Source organism: Phalacrocorax carbo, chromosome 20 (genome assembly GCF_963921805.1).
Source record: "Phalacrocorax carbo chromosome 20, bPhaCar2.1, whole genome shotgun sequence".
NCBI lineage: Eukaryota > Metazoa > Chordata > Aves > Suliformes > Phalacrocoracidae > Phalacrocorax > Phalacrocorax carbo.
This window is the reverse complement of record NC_087532.1, coordinates 6,820,676-6,837,633: the sequence shown is the minus strand read 5'-3', so window position 1 is coordinate 6,837,633 and position 16,958 is coordinate 6,820,676. Positions and strand designations below refer to the sequence as shown.

At 41.4% G+C, this 16,958-nt stretch overlaps 1 protein-coding gene across 4 annotated transcripts in view; it reads left to right on the top strand.

The window, feature by feature from the left end:
• The window catches only part of LRRC38 (leucine rich repeat containing 38), a 155,097-nt gene that overhangs the window by 54,590 nt on the left and 83,549 nt on the right, over positions 1-16,958 (top strand). Inside the window, exons 2-3 of one of the 4 annotated variants that reach the window (XM_064470567.1) lie at positions 13,344-13,411; positions 16,072-16,500. The exons of 1 other annotated variant lie outside the window; for it this stretch is intronic. In XM_064470567.1, the coding sequence (XP_064326637.1) occupies positions 13,344-13,411; positions 16,072-16,149 (146 nt within the window). In that variant the 3' untranslated portion in view covers positions 16,150-16,500. Of the gene's footprint in view, positions 1-13,343; positions 15,724-16,071; positions 16,501-16,958 lie in introns of those variants that run through there. 2 more of the 4 variants (XR_010375877.1, XM_009502942.2) reach the window with 2 other exon arrangements.

Sequence of the window (16,958 nt, the reverse complement as noted above, 5' to 3'; positions counted from 1 at the left end):
GACAAAGTCATTTGAGGAAAGAGTGTTAGGTTTTTTCCTGTCCACCTCAGTGAAACTTTCATCTGGATTCTTTCTGAACCAAACCTGGGCCTGTTCTCCCACCTTCCCTGATGCTTCAGCTGAAGTTTGCTCTGTTTGAACCAAGTATTTGCCCATCTCTCGTGCTAAACATCAGTTTACTTTCCCCGTGCTTTCCATCTCTTTTAATGAACTTCTGGCTCCTTCCCCTTCATCCGGACTGAGTCTGTTCAGCTTGTGAGTCCGGCCCAGCCCATCTCTCTCTTCTCTTCCACTCTGTCAGTGTTTTAAAGCGTATCTGAACTTATGACTGGAAATTTCAATGGACTGATCTCTCCCGTAGTATTGCTGCTGTTCCCCAGTGTCGTGCAGGCTTCCTCACAGCATTTTTTCTCATCCACAGTTGTGTTTCAGCCAAACAGCTAAAAAATTACCAGCTCATCCGGATCTTCCAAAATTTGAGTTTGACTTGATTTGGGAAGACAAGGAGGAAAGGAGCAAGTATTCAAATGGTTGGTTTTATCAGAGCTGTCCCCCCAACATGGCCTAAGCAAATGATTTGCATTTGTTCCCAGGAGCAAGTCCCCTGGTATCGTTGCAGCCAGTCGTATCACCGAGGTCTAGTGCGTGGATCCAGGAAAGCATGTGGAGTCAGCGTTTTCATTGCTGCTTGTGAGCTGCTGCCACAGAAATACTGGCTGTCTCCCTTAATAAACTAGGAAAACATTATTCGCAAAGGTGAGGGCAAAACTAAACCCAAAAAGGAGAGGCTGTCTCAGTGACATTTTAAACCCGTATGGCCACAATTTGAGTGCCTTTCAAAACAACTTTTGGAAAGTCAGCGTAAAGCTAATTCTTAGAATTATGATTTGATTGCACTTTATATCCAGTTTTCAGTTTTTAATGATGCCGCAACACTATACCCACTAGCATACCACTAATCGCATTAGCATTACTTGTCTGGTTATACTTGTGCAAAGCCACGTTCACCTGGCCTTTCCTGGGAGGGGTGGGAAGAGCAACTCGCTGGAAGAGTCAGCATTTGGGCTCCCTGGCTTCAGCTTGATACTGCTGTAAGGCTGGAGACAGAAGTATTCTTGCAGCAAACACATCAAGATAAGTAGGGCAGCAGGCATTATGTCTGGAAATACAGCAAAAGAAAAAAATAGGGATACATTTTCAGGGCCCAAGAAAAGCGCTTAGTTATCTTGGCTGCATGCTTGCGTGTGTTTCCTTTAATTCTGCAGCAGCTTAAGCATTTGCATTGCATGGCCTATACAAACGGGGAACAGCAGGAAGGGAAAAGGAGTTGGCTGGTGTTTTTCTTCTCTTGGTTTTCTTTAAGAATACGCTGTGATTAGCAGTACAGAACAGTTCCATGACAGACTGTGGTTCCCCAGCCTTTAAACGGCAGACTTTGTAACCTGGATTTACTGAGAGGGGAAACAGTGTGGAAGGGTGAATGACAGTAATGGTAATGAATGACACTGGCGATCCCCAGTCCTTTCATGAAAAGTGCAAAGCAGTGCAAAGAAACAAAGGCTCAGTACACTGTCATGCGTCTTACGCTGGCTTGGGGTGCTTCAGAATGGGTTAGGCAAGAAAGGGTACGCCAAAGCAGAACGGAAGCACGCTCCAACCAGTCCGGATGAACTGGGATCCAGGGCTGCTGTTTGCAAGTGTCACTGTAGCACAGCAGCCCCGCAAGATTCAGAACTGGTAGCAAGAAATCAGAGGTAAACAGCTGGGAGAAATACACTGACAGATTTAGGTTCTGGGCATCCATTTTGATTCCTCGCTTTGAGTGATACTTAAAATAGTTTAATGTGTCCTGTCTGCATGTCTGAGAGAAATCACTCAAGCTGTTAACTATTTACTAAGCCCAGCCACTGCTCCACCTTTTAATTTTAGCACTGCAGTAAAACAGCACGTTAGTCAAAGCTACCCTTGTTTTTTGCAAAAGATATACCAAGTTTATTTAAAAAGTGGAATTTTGTCGATGTGAACTGACATCTCAATAGTGGATCCTGAAGTAATTAAGGCCTCTGGAGAACTCAGTGATCTGAACAAAAGCCATGATTCAACTCATTAGTTTTGCAAAAGCCAGGTCATTTTCTTTCTGGCACGCTACCAGAAATAGCTTGTAAAGTTGTAACTTATGTTGACCTGTCTGACTAGCTGACTGTAAAGCCTCCTCCCAGCTGAGCTGCCTTTGCACATCTAACTTGTCGCTTTTCAAAAACAGCTGGGATTTGAATCATTTTACAGATCCCAGCATTTATTCATCTAACCTAAATTTCTAAGTAAAGGCTTAATTGGCAGTGAGTGAATACTCTCGCATGCCAGATTTGTGGGCAGACTTATTAAAGAAACTGGACTAAAAGTTTTGCAGTTAAACTCAGCATTTTACCTACAATCAAACTCAGCACTTTGAAAGAGCAAACATATTTTTATACTTGTAAAGAGATATTAAAAGCAGCAATTTAATCCTACTCCAAAGCCAAACCACAATTTTCCCTCCTCTGATTTGGTTATTAATTGATTAAAAGCAAGTTACTGTGTGTAGTGCAGAGTAGACAAAGGAACTGTGAAGGTCAGTGAAATGGTGATACGTGGAGAATATGTAGCAGTTGTTGTTTTCCCTAGAGAAGACCCAAGTGTTCACCATGGGTCAAAATGGTTCCATTATAAAACGTACAAGGATTTTCTGTAGAAGGATGTTTGAATTTTATAGGTGTTTGTTATGCCTGGATGGGAGCGTGGTGGCCAATGATTCATATTAAAGGCTTCCCGTTAGGATGAGCATTGAGATTAAGGACACTGGATAATTTTTTGGAAATAGAAAAGTTGTGTAAGATCTTTGTCCCTTCAAAGATAGGTGTAAAAACTTTCATGGAAGGTTTTACTCCATGGGGGGGCCTGCAGACTCTTAGAACAAAATATAACTCGACAGAACTAAGGTCTAAGTTTGTCTTAAATGTTTTATTCAAAGAATTCAAGGAAATCAGATATCTGAGGTGTATGCTATTATGTTCTATCCTCTGCTTGTCTGTATTTGACCCATCTTGAATTTTACAAAAAGCGATTGAGAAGGATGAAGTTCTCTCAAGTGAGAACTGAAGAAAGCAGAGGAGGAAGATGACAGTTTGTTTGGACTCTGGCTGAAGAAATTAAGAAAAATATTAATAAAAGCAAGGGAAGTACTGAATAAAGGGGAGGATGGGTATGCGTTCAGTTAAATAATTTTGGGGCATAATGTTTCAAACTTTTGAATTCAGTAAAGTCTAAGGAAATTTGGCATTCTTTTTTTGAGATCAAGGGTCACTTTTGAGCATCTTCTGCTTCAACGGGAGCTGGAAATCCTCAGTAATTTCTCATATTTGCAAGGGCTTTCTTCTGCTTTCAGAGCTTGTTCTGTAACACATTTTATCTTGGCTGAAAATACACTTTTCCTTTCTTACCTCATCTCTTCACTTACTTTTTTTAGTAATACTGTTTGAAACTTGGGTCATCCAGCAAAAGGTGGTCGTTGGTGCACCTGGCCTACAGAACTAAGGTTTACGAACGTTTCCGTTTCAGTGTTTAAATACAAATGGCTTTGATGCAATAAGTTTTCAGTGAAAGGTGTTGTTCAAAAGTAGTGCGTAGCACTGCCAAAGGCATTTCTTGAACCCCTCTGAGGCATCTCGATGAAGGGATTGGATTCAGATAAAAAGCATGTAACAATGAAATGCAAGTAGTCTGCGCTGGCTGCCTTGAAGCGCTTTGTAGAGGTCTCTGTGGCTGATTTTTACTTTCTGTGAACATGCTTTGGGCAGCTGTGCCTGTGACCTTGTTTGCTAATGACTAATGCATTTTTAACATTACTTTTAATTAGAGTTTAAGTATTCCTTAGAGTGTGACTGTAGTGTCTCCTTTCTGTCATCTTGCCCTTATTCTGCTTTTCTTTTTTTCTTCTCAGTGTCTTTGGAAAAAACTTTTCAGGAAGTTGTGTAGAGTTTCTGGGATTGTAAGAAGTAGTCGGTGTCTCTGCTTTTTGTGCTAGATGCAGTGGTGTTTTCTCAACCTCTTGTGTTTAATACATGCTCTAAGTTCCCCACTATCCATTGCAAGAATGAAAAAAATTTGCTGCCCTCTATTAAAACGGTATTAGAAAGACTTTTAGCAATTTGATGAGAAGGTTTAGGCTGAGCATTTTTGAGTATCCTGCGTATGCTGATATTTCCAGAAAGACTTGAAAAATCCATTCAGAGTTGGTCAGCAAGAGAATTCCAGATAGACTTGTGCTGCCTGTGTGATAAATAAAGGGAACAAATGTTCTGCATGTTTGGAATTAAAGCAGCACAAGTTTAACTGAGGATCAGTGCTCAGTATTAGACCTCCCTGATACAGATGGGATTAGCTGGCACAGTGTCAGTGCACCGTCCTCCTGCATGCTAACGCGTACGCTCACACCACTAGAAGCAGAACTGGTAAGAGAAGCCTGAAGAAGACAGAAATGGGTCCGCCTGCAGAGCTGTAGCCAAAGGTAATTGCTGAACTCCACTGGAAAAAAAGTTCATTAGTGGCAGCAAACCCCACGTCGCAACACACAGGCTGTAGTTAGGACCATGTTTTCCTCTTCACTTGGTTAAATGCTGCTCCCCGTTGGAAAGTTGCGTGCACAAGGCTACACATTTTTAAGATACTCAAAGGGGCTTTTAGTGCCAATACTGACACAGCTGCTGTTCAGCTACTTTCAAGACGTCTGTAGCTAGTACCTCCTTCTACGGCTGGATAGGTAAATCCTGCTGAAGTGGCATATTTCCAGGTAAAGACTGTTGATGCAAAAGAATAGGGGAGAAGGATGGCAGTGAGAGGAGGTAGGAAGAAGCAAGAGCAGGTGACAATGAGACTGTAAGCAGCCTTCTGGAACAGGAAACTCAGGCTCAGTTCAGTGCTAGAAGAAAGCAATCACGGGATTCAGAAGTGAGTCAGTATAGTGAGAAGACTGGAATGATTTTTTGTAAGCCTGTTTGGAAAGATTGTGCCATGATTATCTTTTGCTTCTCTGGCTCTTTCTATAATCTCATTCCAATCTAAGATCTATTACTAACCGTTTTTGTAAATAAAACAATGTCTTACTTCACTAGTCCAGGCCTTTATGGCAGCTCTGGGCTCACTGAAAATGTTAAACAGTGTCTTCAAAACAAAGCATCGTAATTACATGAGAGTACAGGTTTCATTTGACCTTCTAACCTAACTAAAAGCCAGTGAAAGAACTGCGCATTTTATAGGTCCTCTTCACTTATCATTCTTTATCAGTACCTATTTATTCATCTGCTAATATAGAACCAAAGGAAGCTTCAGCTAACAAGGACAGGCTGTTCTGTCCGTTACAGCCATTCAGTTCCTCCCTGAGTATCATGCACATGCTAGCACATCACTAGTACAGAACATAATATCTGGGTTTTTTGGAAAGGAATTAAAAGCCTTAGGACATTTCACATATTCAGCAGCTTTTATTCTGTTCAAGCAGAAACTTGTAACAGAAATTAGATTCCCTAACAAGCGCATCAAATCTGTTTCTATATATATGTATACATGTATAAATACATAATTTGATATCCTAGTCATTTTCAGTAAAATGATCTGACTGCCACTGGCTTTTCACTCTGTTTCTTCCATCTTAAAGTTTTTTGGAGTGCTTCCATCTTTTGCGGATTTGAAGATGTGGGGAAAGCATTTGCAGATGTGAACACCTGATGTTAGACTTTATATTTAGGCATGGAGACAAACTGTTAAGTACCCTCTAATGTTGATCTGTGAGTCTCTAGGGCACTTAGCCATAAAAAGCTTTATTTAGGGACCTACATCTAGACTTTGGGGTTTTTAAGCCTTACTGTTCTGATAGCTTGAGGCTATTTCCAAAGCAATTTCATATCTCTTCAGAGGCAATGCCTCTCTCACTGCTTGTTAATACATCTAATGCATTAGTGAGAGTGTTTAAGTAGACTAAAGAGAACTATGGCTGGAGGCAACATACCATACAAGAAATAAAATGCCACATTTAAACATTTCAAGCCTGTGTCAACTACATTCAGCAACATGAGAGAACAGCTAAATTCCACCCCAAAGAGCAAATACCAATCTCAGTTAACAAAAAAAAAAATTTGAAATAGCATATTATAGTGCTCTTACATTTATTGTATAGACAGTAATGAACATGTGTGCATGAAGCTCACTTAAATGTTTATGGCTTCAGATATTTTTCTGGATATATTTCCTATACATACCAGTGTATGTGCGAGCAGGAAGTTTCATTATCTCATACTATTGTGCATTGCTGAATGTTAGGGAACTATTTCTCTTGATACCTTTTTTTTGTGAACTCTACAAAGACCCAACAGAAATACATATTTTATTTTTTTTTAAACTCAGCATCTAAAATTATAGCTGGGAAATCTCACTCTGAGGGTTAACAGACAGACCATAATATTGAGGTAATAATGAATTTCAGAAGTTCTCCAATAAAAGATATAGTTAGCATAGATATTAGAAATAAGCAAAGACAGAAATACACAAGGAGTCCTTCAAAACAGAGTCAAGTAGACCCAGAATAAGCGACGCCCCTTGCTGCTTGTCTTTAGCTGGAGGAATATAAAATAAAACTCACAATACTATTCGTCATCCATCAACATAGCTAGGGAAAACCCATGTCAGATCCAAGAGCAGGCACTCGGTGGCCCAGGCAGTGTGCTGTTTGGAAATTCCTGATCAAACAGTTTTTGAGTAACATGGTGGAATTATGGCTACAAAGTACCAGCAGAATGCTAGTGATACTTGGTATCTGGGTTTTCGTGGGTTTCTTGAGATGGGAAGATCAGTACAGTTATAATCTGGGGCATTACAGTATTGTTGGTATGTTTTCATTAATTTAAGCAAAATTATTAATTATTTGTATAAAGACAGGTTTCAGGCTGCATCCATTTTTGAGAGCTTCATTTTTACAGGGGAATTATTTCAGCCTCTGACTCAGCAAGAGAAGTATGCCTGTGCATAGTCCTTTACAGAAACAAATACAAAGTGTTTATTAGGATGGAGCTGCAGCTTGATTACCTACAATTTATCGTCAAGGTTTAAGTGCTAGACTTCAGCAGAATTATGATCCTCTAACGGTAAGGCATCTTAGAGTCATATTGTTCTAAAACCTATTAGGGAATTTCATTGAAACAAACTCTACCTGGAACCCTCCTGCCTCACTACTTTATAAACACATGTATCTTTTTTCTTTTTAAAAACGTGCCTTCCCTTTTCATAGAATCATAGAATGGTTTGGGTTGGGAGGGACCTTTAGAGCCCATCCAGTCCAACCCCCCTGCAGTGACCAGGGACATCTTTACCTAGACCAGGTTGCTCAGAGCCCCGTCCAGCCTGACCTTGAGTGTTTCTAGGGATGGGGCATCGACCACCTCTCTGGGCCACCTGGGCCAGGGTTTTACCACCCTCATTGAATATAAGAAAAAAAATTTGTTTTACAGTCTAAATCTCCCCTCCTTTAGTTTAAAACCATCACCCCTTGTCCTGTCACAACAGGCCTTGCTAAAAAGGTTGCCTCATCCTTCTTATAGTCCCCTTCAAGTAACTGGAAGGCTGCAATAAGGTCTCCCTGCAGCCTTCTCTTCCTGAGGCTGAACAACCCCAACTCTCCCAGCCTGTCCTTGTAAGAGAGGTGCACCAGCCCTTGGAGCAAGACTGTGGCCTCCTCTGGACCTGCTCCAACAGGTCCACATCTTTCCTGTGCTGAGGAGCCCAGAGCTGGAGGCAGCGCTGCAGGGGGGTCTCCCCAGAGCGGAGCAGAGGGGCAGAATCCCCTCACTCGCCCTGCTGCCCACGCTGCTGGGGATGCAGCCCAGGGCACGGTTGGGTTTCTGGGCTGCGAGTGCACCTTGTTGGCTCATGTCCAGCTTTTTGTCCCCCAGTACCCCCAAGTCCTCCCCAGGGCTGCTCTCCATCCCCCAGCCTGTATTCGTATTGGGAGTTGCCCCAACCCAAGTGCAGGACTTTAAACTTGGCCTTGTTGAACCTCATGAGGTTCTCCCAGGCCCACCTCTCTAGCTTGTCTAGGTCTCTTTGGATGACATCCTGTCCTTCTGGTGTGTCAGCTGCCCTGCTTAGCTTAGTGTCATCTGCAGACTTGCTAAGGGTGCGCTTGATCCCACTATGTCATTGATGAAAATATTAAACAGTACTGGTCCCAGTACGGACCTCTGAGGGACACCACTTGTCACCAGTCTTCATCTGGACATTGAGCCATTGACTGCTACCCTCTGGATGCGACCATCCAACCAATTCCTTATCCTCTGAACAGTCCACCCATCAAATCCCTATCTCCCCGGTTTAGAGAGAAGGATGCTCTGGCGGACCGTATCAAAGGCCTTACAGAAGCCCAGACAGATGACATCCATAGCTCTTCCCTTGTCCGCTGATGCAGTCACTCCATCATAGAAGGCCAGGTTGGTCAGGCAGGACTTGCCCTTGGTGAAGCCATGCTGGCTGCCTCAGATCACCTCCCTGTCCTCTGTGCCTTAGCATAGCTTCTGGTCAGGCATTGGAACAGGCTGCCCAGAGAGGTGGTAGAGCCGCCATCCCTGGGGGTATTTAAAAGACGTGTAGATGTGGCACCTCAGGGCATGGTTTAGGAGACCTGGTAGTGCTGGGTTGATGGTTGGACTTGATCCTAGAGGTCTTTTCCAACCTTAATGATTCTAGGAGGATCTGCTCCATGATCGTCCCAGTCACAGAGGTGAGGCTGACAATTTTTGTAACCCTTTTTTAACACTGTTTTTCTAGAATTCCAGCATTTTCACACTTCCATGTTAATTAGATGATCTATTCCTCATGGTGCAGACCTGTATTTTCATCTTATTTTATTTTTTCAGTGTTAAGAGTCAAGCCTGTATAGAATCCAGCACCTGTCCCTTGACTGGGACTTCAAAGCATTCCCTTTTTAAAAGCAAACATTACAGCTTGCCAGCATAGTACATCTGCTTCTTCAGATGACGTAGCAGAAAGATACAGAGTGGGTGACATTGTCCTTGGGACAGCTGGAGTTATTACACATAATGTGATGGCCCTGACCAAAATAACGTAAGCTATATATTTATAACACACTCACACTTGCTATTTCATTTACAGATTTGTTTGGTATGAAGAAGCAACTCTTTGAGCATGCTGTGGGAGCAATGAGATATATATAACTATCATCAAAGGTTTTCTTGCTGCAGCCAAGCACTAAATACTAAACTTCTTTGAGATAGCCTCTGCAAGAAGCCTGGCTGATTTTTTTTTAAAGAGAATAAATCAAACAGGTTCTACACAATTAAAAAGAAAGAATCCAAGCAAACTATAAAATAATAATACCATTCAGGTGGTTAAAGTGTGTGAAAGTAGAGCGCTAAGGTTAAATGGCACTCTGCTGTCCTCTGGAAGTCTCGTGTGTGGGGACAGGTAATTTGACTGAGCCAGTCTGCATGCAGCGGAATTGCCCAGAGGAAAAACACACACCTTATAATTAATACTGATCACTTTACAGAAGCCATTCTGTTGTTCACTGTTCATGCAGAGGGTATATGACGTCCTGGGATTACTTCCTGCCTGAGCAAAGACCAAAACTGGATCTATTGCTAGGCATGAATGTAATAGGACAGGTGGAGTCCAGAACACCACTTCTTCACATACACTGTCATAGGGACAACCTACTTTTAAATAATGTAAAGAAAGTAACACATTGCTATGGAAGGAAACAGAGGAAATAGTATTGTTTCTGTGCCATCTTAAGCAGACATGAATGTGACCTTCAGATTATGATGGTTTCAGGTAAGCAGTCAGAAGCTCTGGTGCAATGACGACTGCATTATCTCTGGGAGGAGAAAGCCCTTGTGCCACCGGAGCTATAGCTGCTAGTCTTACTACTGTTACAAACGAACCGTCTGTCCCAAATTCTCTTTGGAGTCAAGAGAAAACCTTCCGTTAACTGTATTGGGTTTTGCGATAGTGTCACGACACAGCAAAGAAAAACATTTACTGAACAGGATGGGCTAATAAATGTTCCTCAGTCACTGGTATGTGCTTCCACGGAGCTCCGCAGGCCTTCCAGGTTGCTTCCAGCGCAGTTTTAGCAGACTGCTTTGTGTGTGGATAGGAGAGATCAGTTCATTCCCGTCTTGTTGAAAAGACAGGGCACACACAGGGTGGCTGAATCTATAGCTGGGAGCTAGCAAGGCCTTTGTACTGGTCCCCGGTTTATGATGCTGTGTTTTGCCTATTGGCATCTGTTATTCTCAATGACTAAGAATTCTGTAAAAACTTGAGGCTGAGCTAGCACATTGGAGTGTCACAGAATAAAGCAAGTAGAAAATTCCCATCTAATCTATCTGGTTTGAGAACGTGACCTAGATTCCAGTACGCATGGCTACATGGAGAGGAGCTTTTTATTTCTCATATTATGTAATCCGACTCAAAATGATTACAGTACACTGATTCTCATAACAAGAAATACCCTCTAAGTGACTTGGTATGTTGCAGATTCTTTTCTATTTGTATTCTGTGTGTTGTGATGTTATGTGAAAGCATCTGGGGAGTAGGAATAGAGCCCACAGTCTACAGGCTCAGTTTTGATCTGTGGCAAAGCTGCTGTTGGTAATGGTAATGACTAAGTGGGCCCTTACTTTTTCACCTCTAGGATCCTGGGCAAATACTGCCATAACTACCATACTAAGTTATTTCTAGAAGCAAGGGCTGCAGTATGTAGAGCTGCTTAGAATAATACTTTTCTTTTGGAGTCTGTTTTGCTCTGTCTCTTTTTATTATATTCTTTTTCTACTTCCCTCCTTATGGAAGGAAGCTTCCTATGGAAGCTTAGATCTGATAGTCCAGCTCATCAAGGCTGCTCCAGCACAGAGGTCATTTTAAGAGCTGGCTGGCAAGGGCACTAGAGAATTTCTTTTGCAGTTGGTCAAAAATAGAAAAAGTAGGGTTGTTTATGGTCACCTGTGCACTCTTTCTTTGGACATGCTGCAAGCATGGCTCAGCTGCTATGCAAACAGCAGTTCTCATGAGGCCTCAACAGCTATTATAGTGGTTTGTTTTACAGAAACACAGTTGCAGAGACTTGCTTTTTTCTTGTTCTTGCTACAAGTCAAATGGAATTTGTTTACGTGCCATATTCACTTGGACCAGGCTTTTCTGCCAAAATACCGCAATGTTCTCCTCCTCTTAGCAAGGAACTTCCTCTTCAAATGAATTTGCGATATGTTACATTCATTCTCTTGCTGTTTCTACACAACAGCAGAAACGGCTTTGGTTACTGTTAACATCATGTTGATTTATTGAAAATGGTTCCCTTTTTAAAATCTGATTAAAAAGACACAGGTCTTGGAATTCTAGGCTATGGCTTTTCATTCCTCCCTTATTTCTCATGGCTTTGAATAGGGCAGAATATCCATCTGTGTGCCCTTTCGCTTGTTACTCCTATTAACCCCTAGAGCTGCTATTCCCAAGGCTTGATGAAGAGAAAATATGGACTCGGTGAACAACTCTTACTTCTTTCAGCAGAAGGGTTTGTACAAAGCGCTCTATCACAAGCTGTGGCGTGCAATAGTATGTATTTCCTCTAGCCATCCATGCAGTCACAGGCGCACCCAAGTGCTTGGATACAAGTCACAATAAATGTGAGTACTGCAGGTTCCAGACTTCCAAAAGTCTGAGTATGTTTGACACCATGTGGCTCCTCTGTCTTCCGGACCAGTTCCATAGACAGGAGGTTTCAAAGGTCTGCAAAGCAAGTTGCTTCACCATCTGGAATACATCTCCAGTGCACTCCGGGCTCAGGCAAAAAATGCAGCATGTATTCAGGTGCCAGTTTGGCTAGTGGAAACCATTCAGCCTTGGGCACACGGACTGTTGTCCTGTTCTGCTGGCAGCTTTTATTACGTTGTCAGTGAGAGGAGCATGAGAAAGAGGGAAGGCAACAGAACTTGAGGCAAATTCAAAAGATAAGGATGGCTTTTAAGGGATCAAAATTTAGTACAATCATCATTACAAGGTCAAATAAGTCAGGGTGATAATTAGATCCATAGCAGACTTGGCTAAAACTCCCTCTCAAATCAACATACAGCTGGGCTGGATCCAGATAACCAGTCAGGTTTGCACCACTCACCTTAGGAGCCTGGGTTTAACAGTTCAATGTCATATGCCGTAGCTATTCAGCCACAAGACATGGGATTCACAAAAGCAGAGGAAATCTTATTGTCACACATTCCTTACTTAAAGTGACATAATGGTTATATGGTGGAGCTGTGTGATGGAGATGCCCCATACACTGTGCACACAGCAATGCAGAGTCAAAAACTGGGAGTCCGTTCTGTGATCATCAGCAGAGCCAGAGTAAAAGTGTATCAGGTAAACCAGCAGCAGTGCTCGTGTCATTAATACGCAATTCTTGTATTTCCCCTTTACATTCATATCCTTAATAGCAAGATAAAAGCTATCTTGCCAACAGCTGTACAGACTTAATTCACTTATTTGTTCTATTCTAGCCCTGTTCATATACTCTCCTGACTTTCCCCTGTGGTAAATGAAGAGGGAGCTGGGCATATGCAGTCAACTGTATGCTTTTACTGTCCAGTATCAAGCTATATTCTCACCAGTTTTTAAATCTGGATTTTTTTGCTTTCACTATGAAGAACCCAGCTCTAGGCATTCTTCAGTAATGCATGGAGGAATAATATCTGCTAGCCTGCATGTCCTTATGGCAGTCAGGGAGAAAGGGTGAAAGCAGGTCATAGACAAACAAGCATCCATTAAACCTAAGATGTTGTTTTGACTAGAAGAAAGACAACTGTAGTATTGGAACCACATGGAGAACAGTTGTGTAGAAGGCCCCAAGGTGTGGAAGGAACTTCAGTATCCCTGTTACACTGTTTTGGAGTCAGAATTCGTGTTCAGATGGAGTAGCTGGAAAGTGCTTCCATGTCTACAGATTTAGATGCATCCAGGGTTCAACATTCACTTTTTAAACCCTCCAAATCATGGTCCTAGGTCATACCTGACCTCCTGGAGGACTGAAGGTGAAATAACTTAATTTCTAGGAGCCGCTCAAGGGGGGTTATATAATGGTTTTTGATTAGTAATAGATTTTGTTCCACTTTTTCCTGAATTTTCTACAAATTCGTAAACCTAGAATTAACCCTAAAACTTCCCTTCAGCCATTCAGTCTCTGACAGGAGCAACAGAAGGATTCATCAATATTCCGCTGATTTGTTTCCCTTTCCTCTTCTTTGCAGGTCTCCATGAAATCCAGTGTTCCCTGCCTGTAGAAAATAGAAGAATATTTCTGAATGAATTATCTGAGGTCAGCTTTAGTGAATGCAAATTTAGTTTGTCATTGACGGACCTTTTTATCATCATCTTCTCTGGAGTTGCAGTCTCCATTGCTGCTATTCTATCAAGCTTCTTCTTAGCAACTCTAGTACACTGCTTCCAAAGATGTGCTCCCAGTAAAGATGACGATGATGATGAAGACGACAGTGAGGACTGAACTTAGTCTATATACTTAAGTTTCTTTGTTTTATAAGTTACTAGATTATCAGCCAAAGTCTAGGAAGAAAACAAGTAGAGTAAAAGCTTTAAACATGAATTAAGTGAAATCACAGTGTGTAAGGATCCCTTGTAATCCATGGTGGTCACAGGTAGGAGTTGCACTTTGCATCTGGGACTGTTAGCTTTGCTCACGTATGTAACCTGATGCAGTGAGACTGGGTTAAGTTCTATGATCCTTAATCAAACACTGCATTGAAATTTGGAGATTGGAGGAAAAAGGGGGAAAGGCAAAAAAAAAAAAGTTCCAGTGTTTTAAAAGACTAACTCACAGCTTCCAGATTGTCCTGATGAGATGCAGATTCCTCTAAGCTTGCTCTCGATGCACTTCGAAACGGACTGGCTAGATGGAGGCATTTCAGCTGGAAAATGTGGAAGCAATTTAAAATAGTGTCCTTCCTAGATCTAAGTAGTGGCAGAGTCTATTAAGTTCGAACAACTTTAGAAGTAACATAATGCAATTAAAATGATTTCTAGAATTATAGAAAGCGTTACAGGAAGGCTGGCATTTTCTCTCTACAAATGTTCTCTATAAACATTCATCCTCCATTTAATGACAGCAGTTGCAGGCATCATTCAGCCAAAAAAATTTTTTTCTATAAGCGAATACGGTTCTAGGTGTGAGTCATCCACTGCAGCTGCCTGGCACCTCTTTGGTCGTGGCACAGATACTAAATATAACATTCTTTTGCATTTTTAGATGCAATGAGGTAAAGGATTTCCCTCCCCTGTAATGCTAGACACAAGTAGCTGTTGCAGTATCCAGTCCATTTAGTTATTTTAAAACACTAAGGGCTATATTCTGCTCCTGATTATACTAGAGTAACACTGAAGTGAACACCGTGATCCAAGCCGGCAACTGTATAAACAAGAGTGGAATCTGGCCCAAGAAGTTTCTGACTGTGTTATAGATGTGTCAGAACTTGAGCTCTTCTATATAATGGTAGATATTTTTGTTAAAATTAAAAAAGACATTTATTACAAGAGATTTTTGGAATAGTGCTGGACAGCTTTTTAGGATAAGTATATTTTTAAAATATTTGTAATGGAAATATTTTTTTAAAGCTCTGTGTATTTAAAGTGTTACCTAGAGTAGCTGTGAGGGCTTAACGTGATGAATAACGCAGTAATAAACAATCTAAGGACTGTATGCTATTATAAAAGAATTAGATCTGATAAAAAGTAGCATCTATTTAACTACTGTATATGCTATTATTTCTTTAAAAACACTCTTTGGTTGAAGTATTGCCTTGCTCGGTTAATACGATTGGTCTTTTATGGACAGTTAGTTCCAAATCTCTTGTATCTGTTGTGCTAATTGTTCAGGCGGCCAGGAGTGTGTGCTAAGGGGAAACACGGTCCGGCAGGGAGGGTCCAGGGTTAGGACTCGGCACTCCTGGGTGTTGTCCCCATCGCACAGTGATGAGCTATAGAAGACCTTCAGCAAATCACTGTCTGTCTGTGCCTCAGTTTCACTACCTATAACATGAAGATCATAAGAACTATTTATCTTTTTCAAGTGCTTTGAGATATGCGGGGGGCGGGGCACTATATTGGGTCTGTGTATAATGACTATATATGTTAGGCTGAAGCAGAAGTTATGCAGGAGGTCTAACCGGATCTCATATCAGTATGACTTCACTGACATCAGGGGAGTTACTCCATTGGCTAACAGAGTTTGCAGTGGAGTTTGCACCATGCTGAGGTCAAAACCAGGACAAGAGCATTTATTTCTGTTAGCTCTACGGCTTATTCAATACGACTTAATGCTACCACTGTTAAGATTATTATTTCTGAAAACACATTGGAACAGAATTAAGTAGGACAGTAAGAGGATATTCTGTATCAATACTGTCTTATTCTATTCTGATTCTTTCAAGGAAAATGAAATGACATGATTTTCACTGTGTAGTGCCATGATTATAAATAACACAAATATATTTATAATTTCAACATGGGCTTTCATGTTTATTTGTATGTGGGTATGAAAAAAAGAGAAAAACCGTGCCTGATTCTCTCGTCATTTCTAAGCGGGATTTTGCAGTATGGTTAGAAATATGCAACTTGTTGCCCAGTGCCGTTCATGAGCTACGCTGCCTTTGCAACCAATACGGGTACGTTATCAACAGTTTTATATTTAGAGCTGTGCAAATTGTACAGTCCTGGAACAAGAAACTGGGTCACGCTTTTTTGTCTGCGAGTTTTATTATGGACTCAAAACTTGCAGCCGGTTGGCAACATGATTTGTCCTACCAAACTTTTCAGAGAGACAGCAGTGGATGTTTCAGCAAATGTCTGCCCTCCCTTTGGAAATGAATTCATGCTTTTGTTTCATTGTCCTGTAAGGCTGAGTAGTTTTGCAGAGGTCACATCTCAAACTCAACTATTTTGACTGGGTTCTGCTCTTACTTGCAGGTTCATCCTACCGTGGTGCCTCAAAATGAAGATCTAGATTTGTTAATAGCTTGTAGCTTTTTGTTCAACCCAACATAAAGCCCTGAAATCACTGATTAAATTTGGAGCTTAGCACCCCTCAGAACAGCAAGGAACAGACCAAGCTGACACCCACATAATCCAGTGCAAGCCGAAGAGCAAGGCTTAGTAAAGCTTTATTTATGAAGCTGCCATTCTGGATACTCCACCACATCAAAGTGATTTTGCAAAGTATGTTTTTTTCCAGATAAAAAACTTTAATGATATTTTCCCCTACTGAGTAATGCATATCGCATAAGTACTGACCTCATCCAGTTAATAATATTTGTTCATTGTAAGCATCAGCAGTTACCTACTATTAATATTGATTTTGCGTAATTCTAATTGCTAGTAAACGAGACAGAACTTGGATTTAGTTCTTACTGGGGTTTTTCTTATTTTATGTAATCTTCGGAGCAAAACATCCTCCTGTTGGAATATTGCCAGAACTAGTGATCACCATAATGATCCCCTGCAAAACTTTTGAAAGGAAATTTCATCATGAATAGAAAGTGGCCTGAAGGCTGCATTATTATGGCAGTTGTACCCCGACAAAGGTAGTAACATGGAGGTAATCCCATCTCCGGCTTTGTGGACGTCGGAAGTGTTCCCATGCGAGGATGCTTCTGTAGGTGGCATCCAGTGAGTCCGCACTCCCTTCTCAGACTGCGGTAACCCCCATCAAGATTAGTGAAGTTACAGTGGTGCCAAGTGTAAGAACTGAATTCAGCTCCCTGTGCAATACATCTCTAGCTCAAGAAGCGATTATAAATGTGCAGTAGCAAGTTTGTCCTCATTTACCAATTTCCTTCTAAACCAGCTTTACTTTA